We start from the raw sequence: 23,934 nt of genomic DNA on the forward strand, positions 1-23,934 counted from the left end.
CAGGTTAACCTGCACGATCGGTGACGTGCATGCGCAGAAGATCCCGCCATCTTGGATCGCTAGCTAATACTAATACTTTACCTCAGAGAAAATAATAAAACAGCTGTTTATTCATTTTGGGAGTGAATGGAGTTGTCAGAAAGCTGGTTTGTAATCTATTAATAAAGTTTGACTGACCTATCTGACATTCTTGTTGACATTCCCTTTAGCGCAGCACCATCTAATGGATGCATAATGTAACCCCAGCCTCTACTGTAGTGCCTTATATATGGAAAAAGTTTTAAAATGTCATTCATTGAAGGTGCGCCTTATAATGCGGTGCACCTTATATATGGAAAAAGTTTTAAACTATGACATTCATTGAAGGTGCGCCTTATAATGCGGTGCACCTTATATATGGAAAAAGTTTTAAACCATGACATTCATTGAAGGTGCGCCTTATAATGCGGTGCACCTTATAGTGCGGAAAATACGGTACCTAAATCGCTCCGCGACCCGACCACTTCCATTCAAACGTCATTTCCTTCCGCCGTCCATCGTGGGGCAGTCACGTGATTACGTGACGTCGGTGCAAATGGTCAATAGGGTTATTTGTTCTAGTGCAGGGGTTCCCAAGTTCAGTCCTCGAGTGCCCCTATCCAACCTGTTTTCCATGTTTCTCTGCACTAACACACCTGATTCATGATCAGGATCGTTATCAGGCTTCTGCAAAGCTTGCTGATGAGCTAATCATTAGATTCAGGTGCGCTGAAGGAGGGAGACGTGGAAAATAGGCTGGATAGGGGCTCTCGAGGACCGGAGTTGGCCACCACTGTTCTAGTGCCATCCATCACAGATCTGAAAGTCAACTACAAGAAAAGTACTTGTTTTACAAATAATGATGTGTGAATATTCACTTTTTATCGACTTAATCATCAATTTCAATTAATAGAGGCCTTTCATCCCCACGACAACAAGGCCGTGGCTCACTGTCCAAACGTGTCTCATTCTGTTATTGTTTCAGTGGGGCTGTGAAGAACAATTCAAATGTCCAGAAACCATCGAAATCTGGGATTTACGTATGTTTTCCCATAACAAGATAGAATGTCATCTAGAAGGCACATCGGATTGTTTTAGTGCCTTCCAAACAATTGTCTGATTGCATTGCAGATTTTTTAAAATCGTGTTTATACCGCAGATTATTGGCTATATAGCAGGATCTTACAGTGATTATTTCTCCACACCGACTGTTACTGTAGACTTATGTACTAATAAGCACAAGGTAGGAGGAAAGAGTGCATCATTGATAGAGAATGTCCAAAGTTTGGGATCATTTCACACAAAATAAAATAAGATAAAGTGCACTGTGCCTGTTTCAAAGTACACCTAGCTGTAAGTCATATGTTACGGGTATGTTTTTTTTAAACTTTTTAAATTATCGTAATTTTGCAGAGCCAACACACAAATCACACGGTCTGGAATCATCTGCCGTGGGGCCATTTACTTAAAGGAGCACTCAGGAACTTTTCTTTAATGAAATATTTTCATAACTCTTCAGATGAAACATCAACTTAAAACTAGTTGAATGGTAGCTTTGCCATGGCCGGAGGTGGTCAGTATTATTTTTACTGGCACTAAACAACTTTGAGGAAGATAGTAGGAACACTGTTACACAAAAAACTAGAAATGCGCTGGCTGCTTTATGGCATACGTCACTTGCCACTTTACCCATTCGCTACAAAGACGGAAGTCAATTTGAATGATGACGCAAAATTACTGCTTTCCATGGCAGAAGCTGCAAAACTGACAAGTTTTGTCTGAGGAGACAAAAAAAAAAAAAAAAGGAGAGTCAAGGTTCACCACTGGCCTGGCTTTCACTCAGTGTTGTGAGTTCAAAAACAACACAATGCGCTTGTCCTCATGTGAAATGTGGTCTTCCTTCAGGCATCACATTACTGCTTTTGTTTATATGGCGCCACCATAATCAACATTATCTTAGTGTTGCTTTACGATACTCTAAACTGTATGACGTTTTTTTTTCCTTCCTGTGAATTGAAATTTTGGATTTATGGTAATGTTCAAATGTAGGCCGATATGAAGTGAACATTTTTCTCTTTTTTTTTTTTTTTTAAATCTATTTCAGCCAATCCTCCTACTGTTGACAAGATTCATCCATCCATTGTCTTGACCGCTTATTCCTCACAAGGGCCGCAGGGGGTGCTGGAGCCTATCTCAGCTGGCTATGGGCAGTAGGCGGGGGACACCCTGGACTGGTTGCCAGCCAATCGCAGGGCACACAGAGACGAACAACCATCCACACTCACAAGCACACCTAAGGACAATTCGGAGAGCCCAATTAACCTGCAATGCATGTCTTTGGAATGTGGGAGGAGACCGGAGTACCCGGAGAAGAGCCACGCAGGCATGGGGAGAACATGCAAACTCCACCCAGGAAGGCCGGAGCCTGGACTCGAACTGGAGTCCTCAGAACTGGGAGGCGGACGTGCTAACCACTCAAATACCGTGCCGCCCCCTCCTCAAGTATTATACTCCAATTACGACTTCAAGGAAGAGAGAGATAAACGATAAATCTTCAACTACAGCTCTGAATTGTGTAAAAAAAAAAAAAAAAAGTGAACTGCCTTCCGAATTACAGAGTTTAGAGAATACCGCAAATACGGAACACATGCATTGAAGAAGAACGATGCAATGTAGGTGATACAAAATTGCACGCCGAAGCACCCTTCGCTGAAGTTTGCTGAAGGGCCCGTCTCCATAGAAACGAAGGCCAGATTTGAAGGCTGGATTTGAAGGCTGTGTGCTTTCAATGCAATTATTCAACTTCATCGATTCAAATTGAAATCTACATTATTCTGATTCAGTTTCAGGTGGCACATATTTCGGCCCATAGAAGAGAGTTATTAACATCTTACTGAAAAGTGTTCCTTTGCTTCTATTGTACACATTAAGCAAACACAATTTTTTTACAGTGTGGTAAGACAGTGATGGTGTGTTAAAATGAAAGTTGTAAGTTAGAGCACATGACATTTTAACGACAGGGTTGCGTCCCAGCGCAAAACATGTAACTATAGCGCTTTACATGATTAGCAGACAACATCAATTCTTTTTAAGATTCATCTGCCTTGCTCAGTTGGAATTTCAGCATTTGTATTTCCGACTAAGAAGCACAAATTAAATAAACGGAATATGAAAAAAAATTGGACTTGAGTCATTCACACCGTCATAAAAAAAGTCAGATACAGGTCGCATTTGAGCAAAAAAAGAAAAAAATCTTCTTCACCTTAATTCAACATTGGTTTCACATCTTTTGCTGTCTGGGACCTGTTGAACTGCTTCAATCACAAAACAACAGTATCAACTCAAATGTTTATTTAGAATACTATAAATACACATTTTAAATTCACATAATGATTTCACTGACTTTATCAAAGTTAACATATGAGAAAACAAGTACAATTCTAAATAGGTATGCATTCCTCTACTTTAACTTTACTTTAACTTACACTCATAGTTGCCAAAGACATTTGTTTTTCTGCACATTTCAATTAAGATATGAAATAAGACCAGTTTTTCTTGATCAGCTGGGAGAAAGGGATAAACATGCAAAAAAAATAAAAAAAAATAAAAAATAAAATAAAAACAGCTGAACAATTCGTTTTTCTCCAAACAAGTTGAGCAATTTTAACTTAACTATCACATGAATTTTGAGACAGCTCTAATTGGTGTCACATGTTTTGTGGTCACACTGCTAATTTAGGGGCATATTCTCCCATTCGTGCTTAAGTCATTTTTATTTCACATCTGGTTTGTGTACTTTCCAGGTGCAGTGGTTCTGCCTTCCAGACTTCTGACCACTTGTAACCTGGAAATTTGTGCATAACCATCAAAGAGGCATGACTCGGTGAAGTGCGAGGGCGGCCCCAGTGTCCGGATCATAAAGTTTTCAATTCTGTCTCAATTGGGACTGCACAAATAAGTTGCCACGTAGCTGTAGATGAGGCCAAACTTTATCAGCTCTTCTTACTACAGGTGTGAAATCTTGATTATCTGGAAGGTAAGCTGGGGAGAAAAAACTTTGGAATCAGCATGCTACGATGGCGTATTAGGGCCACATAGATTTTTTTTTTTAAGGGGGCGGGGGCAATTGACGAGAAAAAAAGTGGTAAATTTGCCATCTTTTAATTAGGGATGTCACGATAAGGTCAATATCGTGATATCGTGATATTAAAACTGCCACAATATCGTTGTCGTCATGTTCACAATATTTAAAAGGAACACATTGTTAAAAAAAAAGTCAGGTTGATTTCCATTTGTGCAGTTCTAGCACCCTCTAGTGGCTAGTTTATTAGTGCAATTTAATTTTCATTAGGGATGTTTTGGCCTTCTATGTTTAAAATCTATGCTAATTGTCAGATGAAGGGAACCTAATTTGCTTGTGAAGCGATCAATGTGTGCTTGTGTCAATAGTGTCTCAATATTGTTATTGGAGATTGTAGGTGGTTTATATGCATTGCTGTAATGTACAAAAGCACAATATTGTGCTTTTTTTTTTTTTTTTTTTAGTTTGAGCTCTTTTTTTTTTTACAATATTGTGAACTTTTTTAAATATCGCCAACGCCCCCACAATATCGTTTTAATTATCGTATCGTGACTTTCATATCGTGATAATATTGTATCGGGATGTTTGGATATCGTTACATCCCTATTTTTAATTATGATGAGAAAAAAGTGGCAAATTTGCCACTTTAACTTGCAAAAACTTGCAACTATGATATTGTTAATCTCTGCTAAAGCAATTAATATATCTTTGTTTGAAAACCCGACCGAAAAGTACATTTTAAGGAGTGCTTCCTCCGTACTCATTTTGCAAACTGTGACTTGTGTAGCGTGACATATGCGTTTCCTTTCTGCCGGCTGGCACGACACAAACAGCATAGGGGGGGAAGTATATTTGTATCGTTTTGCAGCAAATAACATTTGAATATAGCTAAGTTTCATCGATATTTACATTCCTGGTGAAAACACTGACAATAAGAGCTTGTTGCAACATGGCCCGCTGGCCTTTTTTTTTTTAAATAACTAGCTTTGCTTTAAGCCACCTCTTCATGTCAGAAGCTGCATCAAAGCCTTCTGTATACTTGCATAAAAAAATCCATTAAAAAAAAAAACATATATATGATTTGGGGAGTGAAGGACAATGTATTAAAAAACGTGTTTACAAGTTTTTGGGTATGATGAGGTAAAGGCTGCTGACCCCTGTCTTCCTCTTCTTTCTGGCGCAAAATCTTTTCGAATTTGACTCACAGTCCTCTGTCTGGTAGATAGATAACAAAAAGACCTTCTTTTTTTTTTTTTTTTTTTTTTTTTTTTTGAATTAAGCACATGGGAGAATATGCCCAAAGCCTTCCTTCCCTCCCCCAGCTTTTCACATTGATTCAGTCCATAGGAGGCCTAGTAATGACTAAATGGTGCAGTCTCCTTCAACTCATGGTACCCCTGGTGGTTTGGCTCTGTGAAGAGACAGAGAGGTAGTTAGACTTACTACAAATCCATCTCTTTTACAATCACCATTGGTTTTCACTCTTTGGCAGATAGGGGTCACTCAGTATGGAATTGTGGAAATAAAAATACAGGCTAGAACAATGATCGCCATGAGATCACTTGCACATAAAGTGTAGTGTGCATGTTTTGTTTTACAACATTGATCAGTTGTCAAGTTCACTTAATGATTTTCTGTACATCCCAAATGATGTAGGTGAAAATAGCCACTAGCAGAATGCGTTTGAGTGTGTAGATCAGTGTTACGGTACCAAAACTCATATTCTCCTCCACCATTGGCCTCTGTTCACTGCAGTTTACAATTCTTCCCTGCGCCGCTCCCAGAATAGTCATGAGATCCACAAGGTTGAACTTCCCTTCCTCTTTTGCTTCCTGCACCTCCTCGGCCAACTCCATTGCGGCCTCCTCCCTTTCTTCCATCTCCTCTTGGCTCAGCATTGCGTTCAGTCCTTGTCCCGCTGTCGTCTTCCCAACCATCGGCGGTGCCAGAGAGCACAAAGCCCGAACCTTCCCATATGACTTCAGGTGAGCAACATTGGCCCGCAGGAAGAGCAGCAGCACATTGAGATCATTCAGGGGGCATCCTAGCCTGCGTTTGTTGAGAACATCCAGGGCGGGAAGGACCTCATACACGGAGATGAAGGTGGTGTCCCAAACAAACAGCCTCATAATACTGAAGAGGACAATTGGTGCCAATAGCACGTAGATGGCACCATTAGCCACACTTATCACCTGAAAGACCAACTGCCCAATCATTTTACACTGAACCAGCTCAGGAACCCAGTTCTGATCCCGTAGCATGCCGCTACGCACAAAACAGCTGAACTCGTCCTGCAGGAAGGCGGACAGGTGGAAGTAGGCAAGATAAAGGCAGGCAGCCGCCATGAAAGTCAGCAGGAGGAAGCCTCGCAGGAAAAGCATGCTCACGAGGAAGTAGGAGTTTTGCTTGCACTGCATGTATCTCTCCAGTAGGGGGTACTCAAAGTAACGCTTCCTCTTTGCTCTGCAATGAACAAAAAGAGACGGATATGAGCGCCACCCTCCACAATCATGTTCATACAGTTGCGCGTGATTCCTAGTGGGAAACAGAGCAACACTTTGCAGCCACTTTAATTGGGTAAATTATACAGTGTGGTTAAATATCACATTATTTCAGTAATTATACTTTTGCGAAACATGCCTTTTGCGCAAAACTGACGGTAATAGAAATGCACCTAGAGGGAGGATGCATACGCATATTTCTGTGCAGGCTTGTGGCTGTTGTAGATATTTTAGAACATTTTTCTCTATGTTTTATTCAGTGTTTATCGGTACCACTTTTTACTGTTACATAATAGATAGTGTCATTTAAATGTAGCCTGTCTTTGCTGTCTAAAGTAATCATGTAAATTTTAGATTTCTGTACATTTACCTCTCTCCAAAATCTTTTTTTTCTTCTTTTCTTTATCTGAATTTTGTTACTTTATTCTTTGAGTCATTTTTTTTTAACGCCCAATTCTGACGAGAAATTACGGGAAAAAATTAGAGGTGTCAGGCAGTTAAAATTTTTAATAGTCATTAATTGCATGACTTCAATAATGAACTCAAATTAATCACACATTTTATATCTGTTCTAAATGTACAATAAAATGTACAATAAAAACTATTTTTTATTTTTTATTAAGTTTTATACTTGTAACATAAAAGTGGAAAAAATGTTCAACTAATAGAAATATGGCTGCATCTTGATAGTCATTTCATAATAATTCATAAAATTTAGTTAAAATTAAAAAGATGTACTGTGCTGTAAAAAACGTGTGATTATGATTTGTGTTGAGGTCATTTTCTGCCACTAGATGTCATAATTGCACTTGTAAGACAATGGTGACAGCTCAGTGCATTTTTCTTGTCATATTAAGAGCCATCTAATCTTTATCATGAAGTAAATTTGTGAAATGCTGCACATTTTTAAAATTGTAAAAACTTGACCCCAGTCTCCACAAATATATGCATTATTATGAAATGTATTACTGCTATTACTGCTAAATTTTGATGTGGATATGTCTGCTGAGTTACGACTGGAATTCCCCCAGTACAGGCTTTCCAAGTAAGGGTCATTAATCGTGCATTAAAAAAAAATATATATATAATAAATAAATAGTGGCGTTAAAGGAACTTTAAATTAACTCAAAATTAATGCACTTATTTTGGCACCCCTACTAAAAATAATTGTTCATGAAGTTTTAGACCATCCAATTTTAACTTTACCTTAATACTGTAGATAACTGATATTGGTATTGCTGTAATTTCTACTGATTGTTCTGCTTCTATGTTTCTTACTTTTCGCGAACAGTTTTAAGGCATTACTTGGGGCACATATCACTGCACAAAATGAGATCCATAGACATGGTTGAATGAGAAGTTGAGTGGCTTGCACAAACTCTGACCTCACCATCATTAAAAAAAAAAAAAAAAAAAAAAATACTTCAAAAATGAACTACAGCAGTAATTGGGAGTCATTCCGGTATGGATGAATGGACAAAAATCTCACGGACACATTATAATCTTTGAGAAAGTTTTCCTAGAAGCTGTTTTAACTGCAGTGGAGTGACCGAATCCTGTTATAGTTCATATTTGGTTCCTGTATTTACACGTTAACATTTAACAAAAGACACCATCAGGTAATAATTTCTTACCTCTGCAGCTCTGCCTGAAATGTTAATGGGTTCCTGGTATTCTGGCGCATATCCAGGATGCTCTGGGCCAATCGGATTGAGCGGTTGTATGACTTGTCTAATTCGTCAATTATGAAGAGAAGGTCTGAGCCCAGTGAAGGCATAACAAGCTGACGCCAGATGAGAGCCGGAAGATACATTAACACTGCCATAGCCAGAAGAGAATATGGGAACATCTGGAGAGTGATAGAGAAAACATTGTGGGCAGCAAAAACAATGACAGTTCGATTTCTTTATACAGTTTGTCGTAGTAGTTTTTAGTTCTTTTGTCAATGGGCCTTAAATATCACAAAAAGGGATCAGTTGATGTCCCGACAAAACAATCAACTTCCTTAATGAAGGAGAAAGTGAAATCATCACGTTCTTCTACAAACCACTACAAATCAAATACATTTCACTTACTTTGTGTACCCAAAGGGAGCGCTCCTCAAAGTTCCCATTGCTATCAAACTCGTGATGCATGAGTGAGTCCCAGCAGTATGTATCAACATAGCTGGCCTGCTTCATTGTGAAATTGGTGGGAGGAAAACAGCTGATCTGTGGACCTGCGGGAGGGAGGGGAGTGAAGTGACATTATCAATAATGTGATCTGCTAATAGGGGGAATTTGAGACTGATCAGTTGTCAATAAATTGTCTTCAAGCAACCCTGACAACTGAAAAAAAAAAAAAAAAAAAAGAGTATATCGACAAAAGCATTTACGGGGGGAGAACCATTGATCGAGGCTACATACTGGGCGCTCGCCTTGCTTTTAGCACCGCATACGTGGAAGAATTTATTTAATTTCACTCAATACGGGCTCCAGGAGTGGACCGCAAAATTTTACCCGGGGGACGAACCAGCGATCCCGGATACCCACTAGGCTGCATCCAAATGTGACACATTTTCTACGTATGCCCATTACGGAGAAACAACATTATTTCTATGGCGGCTTGCTCAGTTGTGTAGCCATGCTGTGATAAGAAAGTTTAAAATTTGCAATTTTCCATTGGCGTCAATGTATTATTTGGAACGCTTTATTTTGTAGTTAGGTTTATCGTAGGTTTCCAGCTTCCTTGATATGTCAGAAAAGACGGTGTTGGGACAAGAGGCAGAAAAAAAATACTTTATCATTAACCCCATGTGGCTTACATGAAGTAAGCTTGTGTGTGTGAGTGAGTGTTTAAAAAAAAATAAAAAATACTTTATCATTAATAAGCGAAGTGTGCATTTTGAATTCAAGGTGCATTATGGGTAGCGGCGTGGTGCATTGTGGGCAGGCGAAACTACCAAACGGTCATTGAAAATGAATTGGATCCAATGGAATCGGCTCCGATAGAAACGTTTCAACCGCTGGAAAGTTGCTGTTTTTATTAACATGCATAGCATGTGGTTTACTGACATCGGGGAAGTTGACTTGCAAGCTTTAAAGTGTACAGTTACGCAAAGATTGTCACCACTCTAATCTCCGCCATTCAAATTGATTGGGTAGTTGGTAGCCTCGTTTTTTTTCCCTCGCACATGCACAAACTTAATGCGCACTTCTCTTATTTGAGGACTAATTTCACTCCAAAATTCTCCCATACAGACTTACGTGATCCGCAAGGATTTTCAACGTCCTCTGCTGCTATTATAGTGAATGTGGACTGATCATGTTGCTTTGGTCTGAATGCAGTTTGTTATTTTTCACCAACCAATCCGCGGATCATGCACGATCCGAACAGTGGCGCCTGATCCATACCGATCACAGATCAATGATGATCCATTTCAATTCGTACTTGCACCTGAACTCCGTTAAGAGAGAGAAAATAAAATAATGACGACCCTGCCAACATACAGTAGGTGAAGGGTTTACAAAGTGTATGTGCCAAGATGTGTAAAATCACATGTACTGGTCTAGTAGGGGAGAGTGGGGTAAGATGCGCCAATTTTTACTTGTTTTGTTCTGGATACAAGGAAAGACTAAATGGAGACAAAATGAAAATATATTCCCTTATTTTAGGATGTCTGCTATAAAATGAAATGATCAGAATGTATCTCTGACAAAGATTCACAAAATAATGACCTTTCCAAAAAAAATGGTATTGTGTCTCAATTTGCCCCAGGTCAGGGGTAAGATGACCCACATCAAGGGGTAAATTCAGCCATAATGTATAAATTAACCAACAAGGTGTTTTTTTTTAGTTTTTTGTTTTTTTAAGTGAACCTGCACATATTTATGTAACAATCGGTTTTGAACTAAGAACAACACACCACAAACAAAAATTTGCTGTTTCAGTAAGTACCATCTAGCTACTCGCAAAGTAAGTTTTTTTTTTTTACTTTACCGGCGAAACCTTTCTCTGTCCAGTTGTTAGGGGTGGGAATGTTATTTCTTTTAGCCAATTCTAAAGCCAGTTCACAACATTTCTTTGGAGCAAGGCCATGAAACTGCTCTGCAAGCTCTTTCTCGATCTCCTCTGAGAAGACTCTTTTGGCTTCTGCCGTTCCACCATATCTGTTTTTACTTCCTTTACAGCTCTCTTTTTCATGGACAGTATCTGCTCAATATTGACCTGTCAATAATTTTTCATTTGCCATCTGATGGACTTTCCACTCTTGACTTCATTGACTGATCTTTCCAGCTCTTCAAATGGTGTCGAGCACCAGCTTGTTTTCCTCTTATAGGTTGCTACCTTTTTTTTTTCTTCTCTATAATGATTAAAATATGATAAACACAACAAACCAATTGAGTGTACTTCAGTAAAATAGCATTTAATACATCAAAGTTTCATCTGAGTTTCAGTGCCTTATCGGGTAAGCTGAACCAATGGCTTAATTTACCCCAAAGCCTTTGGCTCAATTTCAGGGCCGGCCCAGGCTACAGGCGAGCTCGGCGGTCGCCTAGGGCGCCATCTTGTGGAGGGGGCGCCAAATTGCAGAAAGGAAAAAAAATAAAATTTAAAAAACACAAACACAAAAAGCCCTCCCCCCCTCTCATGTTTTCTAGCATAAAATGTTATATAGCAAATATATTTTATTGAGTTCTTTTTTTTTTTTTATTACTTCTATTTCAAATAAATGACTGAGTTCACGACCTGCTGTCCTGGCGCCCTGAAACTGACCCGCTGCTGCCGCTTACAATGAATGAAAGGTAGGGGGAGGGGTCGTATATCATCTCAGAGTGTAGTGGCAGCACTTTAGAAAGATAGATAGATGGTTGGCACACTTGTGTTGTTTATACATTGACATCGACAACAATGAAAAGGTCCAAGCCTTCAAGTGCTGCATTAAGAAAGCGGCGAAAGGAGGAGGAGGAAAAACGGGCCCAGGGTAGAGGTATGTATGTCAGTCAATCATCATTGTTTATAAAATAAACACGAAAATAGCGTTAGCTTCTTAGCTTGCTTGTAACTTGTTTACTGCACCATTACATCCATGCTTGTAGCTACTTTGCACACAAGAGTGGGGCAACGCTTGCTGAGTTTAAACTAAAACAGCCAGTAAGTCCAGATACCTGCAAATGGATTTGCACAAGTCATTGTTTCACATAACCACATTAATTTATTAATTTATTGAAAATAAGAATTATGTGCTGGTTTAATGTAAACATCGATATAGTAAATGCATTTTTTTTTTTAACTAGATGCGCTGAGAAAATATTTGCAGCCACAACAAGCACCTGCAGAAGCTGTGGTAAACAATCCTTCAGTGTCATCTTCACCAAAGGCGACTGAATGTAAGTGCATGGATGGTGCATTTAATACAAACAGCCATAATTTCTGACATTGTATTCTATCATAATGCAAATGGATTTGTTTTCCCTGCTTTAACACCAAAATAATTTGAAGTGATGTATTTTGTTTAATGTACAGCTGAAGCAACAGCCAGTCAAGCACCAATCAGCAGTACTTTGAGTGACACAAAGCTCGATCTTCTAGATCCAGGTGACTATTTCAGTTATATCAGCTATTGCTGCATCATGTACAGTGCTCAGCATATATGAGTATACCACCTTTGAAAAATGTAAAGATTTTGTTCAATATCTCCCCGCGACCCTTGTGAGGAATAAGCGGTCAAGAAAATGGATGGATGGATGGATGGATGTTCAATATCTCAATAAACATAAGAACAATTTCCAAAATATTGACAAAATATTTTCTGTAGAATACGCACTTGACTCACAACATGAAAGTAAGGTTGTAATAGGATGCATAGATTACAAAATCTTCAATTTAATCAAATTAACTAATGCAAAAAAAAAAAAAAAAAAAGCAACCCACAACAAAAACGACTACATCTAGTATTTTCTATGAGCTCCATGACTGTTATGGGTAGCAACATGTCTGCTAGGCATGGAATTAACAAGCCTTTTTCTCGGGGTCTACTTATTTGTGCAATATGTACTCTAATAAATTAAAAAACAAAAAACAAACTCTTAGCAGAGATGCAGTCATTTCTTACCTGGCCAAAATCCAATATGTCAAGCATGGAACCTTTAGTTTTTCTAGAGGAGAAAAAACTTCGAGAAATCTATCCCAACATGTGGGTAGCACTCAGAGTGGCCGCTACCATACCAGTGACTGTAGCATCAGCTGAGAGATGCTTTTCCAAGCTTAAACTAATAAAAAACTATTTAAGGTCTACCATGTCACAAGGACGGCTAACTCGAGTGGCACTTATCAGCATCAATCAAGAAGTATCCAGGCAGCTATCCTTTGACGCACCAATTGATGCCTTTGCTGCAAGGAGGTCCCGGCGTGCACTATTTTAAGTATTTGCCGTTATGTTCCTAAGTTATTTAGTGAAGTTTTTTTGCACACTATTCACATTATCTGTGAATCACCTTATTGCCAAAGTTTTACGATATATCAAAGTTTGTATATTGATACATTTACTATTTTTTTGTATCTTACACAATTATTAATGTACATAGTGAAAACATTTTGAGGTTTTAAATACTGTCATTTTGCAAAAATTGCAATAAAAAGTTGCATTGCATTGTACTGTTATTTTTCTTATTTTTATTTGTTTGTGGAATTTGGTATTTATTGTGTGGTGTGCTATTAAATATAATATATCTATAATTTTTTTGTGTGTGTTTTTTTTTTTTATGGGATTGGGGGGGGGGGCTACCATGTACATTTTCGCCTAGGGTACCAAATCATGTAGGGCCGGCCCTGCTCAATTTGCCCCATAGCCACCATTTTGTGAAAAGCAGGCTTGCTTAAAAAAATGTGGCTAATTTTGAGGAAAGTGATTCACATGTTTTTACACTTTACAAATTCACCAATATGTGTAACCTATAATTTTAGTCTCCGATGATCTTGTTTGACGTAACTCTCATTTTACCTAAAATGCAGAAAATTTACTTTGACAGCCAAAAAACAACTTTTCTAGTAAAAATAGGCTAACATCTTTTCCAATGTGCTTCCTTTCACCATTGCAAGATGGCCATGATGTGGGCTTCCTGCCTTTGTGATCACATGACCACACATAACATGGTTGCCTAGATACAAAGACGTTATCTAAACATAAACAGTACTTATTGTAACCAGTTCATTTATGACCCCTAAAGGGTACATCATGAAAATTTGAACTTTGGAGAACATAAATGGACCCTTATAGCTCTCTTTTTCTGAGAGTGTGTGATAGGTTTCAGTTAGCATGACCCTAATGAAGAACAGTAAAGTAGGAGGATGGATGGATGGATGGATGGATGGAGCATTTTAATCATCACTAGGAGTATTTTTGGTTGTGCTGAAATGAAATTCAAGATATTCATTTACATTTTTATTGCCAGTGTTGGTTTTAATAACATATATTGAAAAAAAAAAAAGCCTTTTTGAGTACTTTTCATAGCCACTTCTGAACCATATCACAGGCACTGACTGAATTATGCCATTATTATGGGTTGTGCTCTCCCTCATCTTCACAAGGCTTCTTGAATTCTCCAGGGGTTGATCCTTTTTCAGCAAAACGAGTGCAGTAATCCCAGTCAAGCTTTGCCTCTGCATTGGGATTTGCATGCACATCCATGCAAACCCCCAAACTGCTGCCAGTGTCATCGAAGTCAGTATCAGAGTTGCAATCTGACCCACTGTCAAGAAACTCATCCCACCATCTCGTTTTATCGTCGTCACTCTCTTCATCTTCTTCATCCTCACTGCTGAATCCTCCATTTAGGTCCTCCAACGGGACTTCCACGTTGTCGTTCATGTCTACATTGTTGTTACCGGTGTTGGCAGGCTGGATTGTGAGCTGTTGCAAAAGCTGCCTCCTGCCACCAAAACTATCAACTAATCCAACATCCACCATGAATGCAATGGGTTCCATACCTGCATTCAAAACTGGGTTGACAGCCGCAGTATCTCCATTTATAATTAACCTTGGGTACAGGTTAAGCTGTGGTCCTGCAATATCACATTGGGCTTAGTCTTAATATCCTTAAAGTACATCCCAATATATTAAAGAAAAATGTGACTCACCCTCAGCAACATTGTTGCTTCTGTCACCTCTTCCATCCATGATTAGATTACAATCACATAAATTTGACTTTCTAGTTCAGTAAACCAAAAAATGCCAGGTCATTGCATCATCATGGTACAGCATATATACCAGATACAGCATATATTTGACTTGCTCTTATCAGAGTCTGGTCTGTATCACTGAAGACTGCCTGTTGCAAAAGCAGAAATACTTTTATATTTTCCTCACATGATGTCATGGAAATTGTTGCATCATGCCTTGAATTGTGATTGGTCTAGTTGAAGTGATTTCATAGTCATGTCATTAGCCATTGTTCTTTAATTATGTCATTTATTATAGGCACAAGTTCTTTGAGCTTACGATGTTGCTGCGATGTCATCATTTTGTTACTGCGCCCTTAAGCAAGCCACTACCCACACATTAAGTATGGAAGCCCAAAAGTGTCAAAATTCAAGAAATAAAAAGGCCTTTTTGAAATAACTATCCTTTTGATAAATAACAATTATGTAATATGGCCATTAAATTGTAAAATGAGGTGTTAGTAATTATTACGAAAAGCGTTCATACTGTTCTTTAATATGTACAAAAAATATTTTATTTTAATTAAATATTTCATAATGATTATTTCAACGTCATACTTTTTAAAAAAAAAATAATGACATTTAATTGATTTTCAAGGTCGACAGCAAGTTGCAAAATGTGTTTTTAAAGGTACTAATTGTACGTGAAAAATAATGAAAGTATCAAATTAATTACAAAATATGAACTTTTTATTGCTATAATGGGCTAAATAAGTGAAGTATCCCTGTAAATGTAATGTATATGTTCAGATTTCTGACGTTAACACGAGTGAGATTTCACTAGGTAGCAGGTCGGCCAGAGAAAGCAGTTCGACCAAAAGCACTTTTACTAAAGGGAACAATACAGTCTCCCCTTGCTGCACCTCTGGTTCACCTATGGTCAGTTGTTCGGATGTTAATAAAATGGCGGAGAGGAGGAGATGAATGTTTTTATAGTTAATGTTTAAGTGTTAATTATAACCCCCAGATAATTAGAATTGGGAACAATTTAGAGCCTTTCCTCTAAAACAAAAACATCAGGCTCATTGTTGCAGGACTTAGTGAGAAACATTGGCACAGTTTTAGATGTATTCAACAGCAAACAGGAGTGTTTCAACCAAGCTGTGATATGAGCCATAGAATTGGAGAGCTTCTGAGCCACCTGAGAGACATTATTACCATTATTACCTTCCATCCATTATTACGGATGGAAGGTCATTTATATAAAGTGAGAACAACAAGGGACCGGTGGCGAGATTAAGGGCTGCTGATCTACATGACTGGACTCTGACTCTGATATAGAGATAAGACTCAATCCATTTGACTACATTTGGGGGTAGAAATTAAAACTGCATAACTTTGACAGCAAGATTTTATGATTGACATTGTTGAAGGCATTTTTGAGATCGAGAACCACGAAACCAGCAACCCCACCTCGATCCAGCAGACCTCTGATGCTGTCAGAAACACGTGGCAGGCAGTCTCTGTAGAATAATTAGCTCTAAAGCCAAATTGCATGATATGGAGAACATAGGGTGGGGTGTTTAAACATTTATTAATTTTGTATTGTAAGTGCATTTTTCCACAAAAACAGCATGTGGGCTACAACTGCCTTTTCCCCTTCTTCATTTCTAATTTAAATAAAATCGATTTTTGGATATTAAATATTGATTAGATTAACTCATTAGCTCCCAAAAACGTATAAATACATCATATTTTAAATGTTTTAAGCGTCCCAAAGACGTATCTATACGTTATTTTGTTGTTGTTGTTTTATGCCAGAGCATATAGAAGGCTTTGATGCAGTCTCTCTACTGCAGAAAATGGTTGAGTGGCAGCAGAGTATAAGAGATCAACCAGGTCATGTTAAAACAAGCTGATTTCGCCACAGTTCTAAGCATAATTATGAAAAACTATGAAACTTAGCTATGTTCTATTGCTAATTGCTGCACAGCGGAAACAGATAGGAATATACTTTTTTTTTCTCTGATAAAAGAAGAGACTCTAATCTCTCTTTTGGTATGTTCCATATTTTTATAGCAATAGAACATAATATTTCGCGGTCCTTGAAAAATCAGTCAAAATCCAGGAAAACACTTAAGTGAAAATGGTTGGGAGTGAATGAGTTAATAAATGAGAATCTCAATTATTTTATGAATCGATTTTTTTGGCACACCCCTAATGCACACATATTCTTGAGCCCAACACAAAAGGTTTGAATTATTCAGTGAAATTTTGAAATAACATCATACACTTTTTACAATCTTTTTATTTTTTTTAAATTGTGTAAACCTGGAATACTTAAAAGGGATAGTTCGGCTTTTTTGACATGAATCTCTATTTCATCCTCACCTCCAGTGTGTTCGATCAGCACTGACTTACCCTTGACAGCGTTCTTTGACACGAGTTCTGGTCCGTTATTGGACGAGAAGAAAATAGTCCAGCGAGTTGGCTGGGGTCACCTAAATAAAGCGTTTTTCTTCTAAAAACAATTTGTGTTCAAAAGAGTGATACATTTGCATCATTAAACTCCTTTTCTGAAAAAAAGTCTGAAGCCATTACCACCAGGCACTACTTTTCTGTTCGTTACTATCACTGTGCGGCGCCCTGTAGACAGCTGATAGACGCACAGCAGACAGCTGAAAGTTGCGCCTTCCGCCGTCGAAAAGACAAACAACTTGTAGATTAGTGCGCGTCTATCAGCTGCATGCGGGGCGCCGCGCAGTGATACGAACGAACAGAAAAGTAGTGCATGGCTGTAAAGGCGTCTGACTTTTTTCAGAAAAGGAGTTTAATGATGCAAATGTATCACTCTTTTGAACACAAATTGTTTTTAGAAAAACTCTTTATTTAAGTGTCCTCAGCCAACTCGCCGGACTATTTTCTTCTCGTCCAACACCGGACCAGAACGCGTGTCACAGAACACTGTCAAGGGTAAGTCAGTGCTGATCGCACACACTGGAGGTGAGGATGAAATAGAGATTCATGTAAAAAAATCTGAATTATCCCTTTAAAAGAACATTTGCTGTATAAACTGTATGCTGCATTTTTAAAACCATATGAGTACTTCCCAAAATTGTGCTTCACCACCTTGTATTTAGTTGACTTTTACACAACCACATATAACACACACCCATCGGTCATTTCCCAAAGTCTACTCCATCCTTAAACAGAAACTCGGGAGGGAACGCACAAGGGCCGTGCCCCACCGACAATGACTGAGCCTCACAAACACAAACATAGGCCTGCTATTTTTGAAATGCTGCCTCCACATCTGCCATGTAGGAAAACACACTCTCTAATTGAATCTTAGGATGTCAGCTTTTCAAACTCATTACAGACAAATGTTACATGGGCCACATTCTTCATACATGCTTGTAAATGAAGCAACATTTTCTAATATCCCCGAGTTTGCTAATAGTAATATGCTTGATAATGATAAAAGCTGTGGAAAATGCAAATATATTACAAATAACATTACATGTATGAATGCATGTTTATTCATTTATCCACTGGCAATTAAACCTCTTGAAATTATTAGTTACTGGCGTGCATAATTTGAAGAAATAGCCGTGGAATACATTTTGTACTCACATCAATTAAGATTTAGTAATAAGAGTTACAATAACTGCTGTTAATACTGTGCTCTTGACACTGAAGTTCATATCCTTCAGTAAGAAGACCTTTTTTTTAACCTCTACCATGTGAAAAAGATATCATACTGTTCGTGTTATGCACTGTGTTCATGTTCACCCAATGCTCATTTTCTAGTCTCACTGAAATTGGCCACACTTGAGGGGGTAGTCAAATCTCATGCAGACATCTTTTGCTCACGCCCACCCCCTTTAACTCCTTGGCTGACTACCACAACCATAATGACATATTGAGGATGAGCATAATTATGACGCGGTGAGCAGATATTAATAGTACAACTGCTCCAAATAATAATAATAATAATAATAATAATAATAATAATAATAATAATAATAATAATAATAATAACCCCTGACTGCTATGTCCAATTAAATTAAGACAATTACAATTTTCACAACCAACAATCTGGACAATCCAGCAGAATGTACCATAGAAATGTTCACCTATGTGCTTTCGTACAGGTCAATAATTTGATTAAAGTTGAATATCCCACAGTTATAGAGGGCATAATATGTATGTTTTAGAATAAACAATGAACACTTGTGAACAAATACAATTAAGGATAAAATTAATTGGAATCCCATTACACACGTACACATCAAAAAAGAAAAAAAAAAAGTCTGAGATCTTCTTACCGAGGGACACCTCCCGGGCAAAGGCCATGCTGACGAGCAACAGAGGGAGGCCAACAGATACATATTTGATGACTCTGTCCAAAGGAAGTTCCAGCTCCAGGTGGCTGATCCGGTTTAACGAAGCACTGTCCGGCAACAGGGCATCAGATAGCATGGCCCTTGCCGCTTCCTTGGCAATGGACATTTTGAACACCTACATGTCAAAACATGTATTAGTCTGTTGTCTATGTCCATTAAAAGTCAGTTTTTGAAACAGGAGCCATTCCTTAAAGATATAAAACCTTATGTAAGGTTAAACACATGGAAAGGAGAAAAATGCTGTCTTTTCACAGCACACACTTTTAGGCAAAGCAACCACCTACCGTATGTCTTCCAGCTTACTCCAGCGATGCTCAAAGGAAAAAGTAGTTGCAAAGCAAAAGCGTTGGACAGTATTGGAAGGTGCCCTATGTATCCTGGGCGTGTTTCAGTAAATGAGAGGTTGGATTTGGGTTGAACTAGAATCAGTCAGGTCCAAGCGTAATTACAGAGAACACATTTGGGAGCATGCAGCCACCCAGATGGCCCTGACTCCAGCAGACCTCTAGTGGATTACGCCAGGCTGTGCAATTATATGTGTATAATTGTGCACGTTTCCCTGGTCTGACCACACTTTGAAGCATGGTGGCTCCTTCTCCCTTCAAACAAGTGAGCCAGTGCTAGTGGTTTATTTAGGCTCTGTCATTTGTGAGACTATTTTTACATTGTGCAAGCCGGAATCTCTTTCTACCATTTCTTTCTAATCTAACAGTACATGTTTTATGTAAGAAACACAGTGGGAAAAAAATTGATTGAATGGATACGACATGCACAGAAGAATAAAGTGGGGCATTTTCTGAAAGCATGACAAATGACACAAAAAAATTGCTCTGGCAAGAATGTGGCTCAAGCAATAATCTGTACATGGCCTGAAACTAACTGTTATTGTTGCTGGTTAAGGCATAGCAATTTCCTATCTCTCAGAGAGGACACCGTGTTCTTCATGGTAATATGCAACCTCTGAGTGTTGTAAGTTACCTGTGGAGTCTTCCAGGGATCAGTACTCAGCCCTTTACTGTTCAGTATCCATATGCTGCCACTTGGAGGTATCATATGCAGAGGTGGGCATTCCATCAATATTGACTACGCATTGCTGTAAGTTGTATAAGAGGTGTTGCACATCAATGGGTTACCAGCTATTTCAAAAATAGAAAACAATATGGTGAATTCAATAGACAATCAAAACACAGCTATGTAACTTGTGGGGTACTCCAGGGATCAATTCTGGGGCCAGTACCTTTTCTGCTTTATGTGAATGATATTACAACTATTTCAAAGTTGTTAAAATTTATTTTGTTTGCAGACACCACCACTTTATTTTATGCCGGGAAAATATATATAATGTATTACAAGTATGAGAGAAAGAGTTTAAGAATCTTTTGAAGAGGTTCAACACCAACAGACTGTCTATAAATAATAATACAACCAGATTTATGATATTCAGTTGTAGAAATATAGATATTGAAGCAACACGGTGCACAATATAGCAATAGAAGGGACCAATGAAAAATAAAATTTCTAGTTATTATGATTGACGAACATTTAAGATGGAAAGCACATATAGAATATGACAAATCTAATGTATCCCAAACCGTAGCTGTTACACAAGGTTAAAGAATCACTGAACAAGAATTCTTTGTTATTGTTATATAATTCATTGATTGTCCCATACCTGACCTAATGCATTGAAGTGTGGGGGGTGTGCAGCCAAACCCTATACTGAATTCATCTTTTCTTTTCCAGAAATGTGCTATTCATGTCGTTTTTGGTTGTGGATACAGAGATCACACAAATTAATGAAATGCTGAAGTTTACTGCGATTGGCTGGCAACCAGTCAAGGAAGTACCCCGCCTACTGCCGAAGCCAGCTGAGATAGGCTCCAGCACCCCCCGTGACCCTTGTGAGGAATAAGTGGTCAAGAATATGGATGGATGGATGGATGGATGGATGGAGTTTAACCGCCTTAAAATAATGGAAAAGCCCATCATGAAATTTTATCAATTACCATGCAAATCAAATAAAAAAAAAGAAAAAAGGGAAAATGAATACAAATTGAGAGGAAAGATATTTTTTGCAAAACTAAATACAGAACAAAACAAAAGGAACAATATATTTCAACTCAAGGTGTCAGTTTGTGGAACAATCTAGATTATAAAACCAAATCAAATATTTGTATTTAAAACAAATGTATAAAAGCACAATTACTGGAAAAATTACTATTGAATTATTTTCTTCAATTGTTACTTTGAAAGCATCTTGACTCTTTGCTGTCATTTGTTTTGATCATTTTTTTTTAAATGATTAGGGCCAGATATCACAAGTTTTACTTCTTTTTGTCAACTTTCATTTCATGTTTTCTACCTGTTGTAAATTCCTTGTTACTGGTACGTTTATGCAAGTATTAGTTTAGTGCTCAGCTTGTTTCATTTACATCAGGCATGTTGTTAGACAGCTAAGGGGTCATACAATGGGGAAGGATCAAGTCTGTTAGTCATGTGCGGTAGTATTCGCAGCAGTTACGACCGTGTGCATATACTATACAACATTAGTGAGGGAAAGAATAGTAACACAATCAATCTCAAGTGGAAAATAATGATGACAAAGTGTGATTGAGCACGACAGAAGCATGGTTAAATTAACGTTGACGGACTGCGCCCATGAAATTTACTGTTGGTCCTAAATTAGCACTTGTAATTTAGCAATGACAGTCATCCGGTTAATATAACGTTGATGGGATTGATGATTACAGTTAGGTTTGGCTTGAAATATTGACGTAGCCTACTGATGACGATGAAGGGTGTCCGACTGTTAACAATTGCTGAATGACTGATAATCGCAATGTAATAATGACACACCCACCTCTGAGCAAATGTAAATATAGCATGGGCTTTCACTGTTACGCTAATGAAAGACAACTATGGCCTACTGTACATAACTTTCGAACTCGCTAACCCACACAATTGTGGTAACATAGAAGAATGTCCTGTAACCTCTTGCTTCTTAGTTTAACCCTGAGTGAGAAAACAGAGATGCCAGTTAATGGAGAGAATACAAATCAGTATTGCTCAAACTCTGCAGAAAATCAGTGGTTCTGTTGACACTAAGCCACGGTCAGGAAAACCAACACAGATTTCAGCCACATGGTGTTTAAATTAAATCACTGGTTGAGCCGAGTAGCGCTGGATGCTGAGCGCAGTCTAAGGCGTGGAGCCACACTTAAATGTTTGACTACCCCTCACACGGATTTTACAAAATGAAAACAAAGATTTCAGCCACAACTCCCATGACATTGTTTAGGATGCAAAGGAAACACTTGAATGAAAATGTGCTGCACAGTTGCATTGCCAGGAAAAAGCCATTCTTGTTGTAAGCCACTCTGGGAAGTTCTTACATGTGCAGTTTATGTAAAACAACCCAATAATTTATAGAACTTGGAACGTTTTTGGCAAGAAGAAAATAAATGGTTTTATCTCTTAAAAAAAAAAAAAAAAAAAGCTAATGCAAATGCTAAAAGGGGCAATACACAGTATTAAGAAGTAAATGTATACACGCTTCCAAACGAGGATGATCTCATTATTTTCTTTGATGTTTTGTTATGATTGTGCTAGTCTGAAAGGCCTTGGTAATTTGACTACAGTCAACTAAAAAGTGTTTTGCTTGATCACACACATTTTATTACACACTTTGCCAGTGTATGTAAATTTATGAACACGACTGTTCATATCCCATTGATTACTATGTGTTGCTTTCTGGTCTTCCCATGTGTAGTATTAAAAGTTAGCAGGAAGTGCAAAAAGTTTGGTTATACATTATTAACCCGACTCACGGTCCACCTGAGATGTGATTTTAAGGCTTTCATCTTGACTATATATTTCACGGCTTAACGCCTTCTACGGGTATCTTGCTGACTTGACTTCTAATATTCCATCCTCGGCCTTAAACTCACAACATAGCCTACTCGTCTTTTAGTGACTCGAGGAGCTAAAAAGTTAGCAGGCAGATGCATATAACAATAGACCTGGTGACATCCATTTCTGTGAACTGTGGGCTTGTCACCCTTAAAAAACAAAAACAAACAAACCCCGTGTATTTAAGTGCTATGTAAATAAATATGCTACTGAATATATAAGTTAAACGACATACTTTCGAGCAGTGTTTCTCAACCCTGGTCCTCGAGGCACACTACCAGCCTGTTGTCCATGTCTCTCTATTCCAACGCAGCTGAGGATCGTTATCAGGCTTCTCCAGATATTGCTGATGAGCTGCCATTGGAATCAACTGCATGTGGAATAGGGTGACATGAAAAACAAGAGAGCTAGCTAGTTAACTAGCTATATGGTTAGCTATTAGTGGTTGATAATCCATAGATAGCTAGATACATAGCTTTCTAGCTAGCTAACTAGCTATAGATAGATGACCATCCTTCATACCAATCGGTTGTTCCACACCGAAAAAAATAAATGTTTGGATTTAAGGTTAAAGTCCTAAACAAGAACATGTACCCTTGCTTGCAAGATGAATTCTCGTGGGATTTGTGACTTAACAAACCCCTCTGAGAATCCATCTTGTACCGAGCTTGCTGATTTTCAACAATGGTTCGGACCAGTCACAAATCAAGATTGTGTTTGTGGGGCGGCTGGAATGAAAATTAGAAGCGTGATATAGTAACTACAAAAAAGGGACATGTAGTAAAAAACAAAACAAACAAAAAAATCTTGTATCTGTAAAAGTCGTGATTTGTACTTAATGTAAAAAAAAAAAAAAAAAAAAAAAAAAAGTACCTGATTT

At 38.1% G+C, this 23,934-nt stretch overlaps 1 protein-coding gene across 3 annotated transcripts; it reads right to left on the reverse strand.

Moving 5' to 3' along the window:
• Positions 1–5,365: 5,365 nt before the first annotated feature.
• On the reverse strand, positions 5,366–23,418 carry LOC144006026 (pannexin-3-like). 3 transcript variants are annotated; one of them, XM_077504645.1, is made up of 7 exons: positions 23,290–23,418; positions 20,124–20,238; positions 19,068–19,260; positions 8,676–8,818; positions 8,235–8,449; positions 5,811–6,562; positions 5,366–5,510 (listed from the first exon to the last, which is right to left on the reverse strand). In XM_077504645.1, exons 2-7 carry the CDS (start codon positions 20,217–20,219, stop codon positions 5,452–5,454), a joined length of 1,458 nt encoding a protein of 485 aa, XP_077360771.1. In that variant the 5' UTR covers positions 20,220–20,238; positions 23,290–23,418; the 3' UTR covers positions 5,366–5,451. The 3 variants fall into 3 exon arrangements, with proteins under 3 accessions (XP_077360771.1, XP_077360772.1, XP_077360770.1); XM_077504646.1 differs by lacking the exons at positions 19,068–19,260; positions 20,124–20,238; positions 23,290–23,418 and adding exons at positions 14,569–14,643; positions 14,719–14,910; XM_077504644.1 differs by lacking the exon at positions 5,366–5,510 and having other exon boundaries at positions 5,593–6,562.
• Between the last annotated feature and the right edge of the window lie 516 nt (positions 23,419–23,934).

The sequence above is a fragment of the Festucalex cinctus genome, chromosome 18, assembly GCF_051991245.1.
Source record: "Festucalex cinctus isolate MCC-2025b chromosome 18, RoL_Fcin_1.0, whole genome shotgun sequence".
Lineage (NCBI taxonomy): Eukaryota > Metazoa > Chordata > Actinopteri > Syngnathiformes > Syngnathidae > Festucalex > Festucalex cinctus.

Coding starts and splice junctions, on each gene's coding strand:
- LOC144006026 (XM_077504644.1), bottom strand. CDS start 20,219: ATGGAATGCCCACCTCTGCATATGATACCTCCAAGTGGCAGCATATGG. Junction 19,261..20,123: donor ATCCCTGGAAGACTCCACAG/GTAACTTACAAC, acceptor TTTGACATGTAG/GTGTTCAAAATGTCCATTGC. Junction 8,819..19,067: donor TGCCCGGGAGGTGTCCCTCG/GTAAGAAGATCT, acceptor TCCCTCCCGCAG/GTCCACAGATCAGCTGTTTT.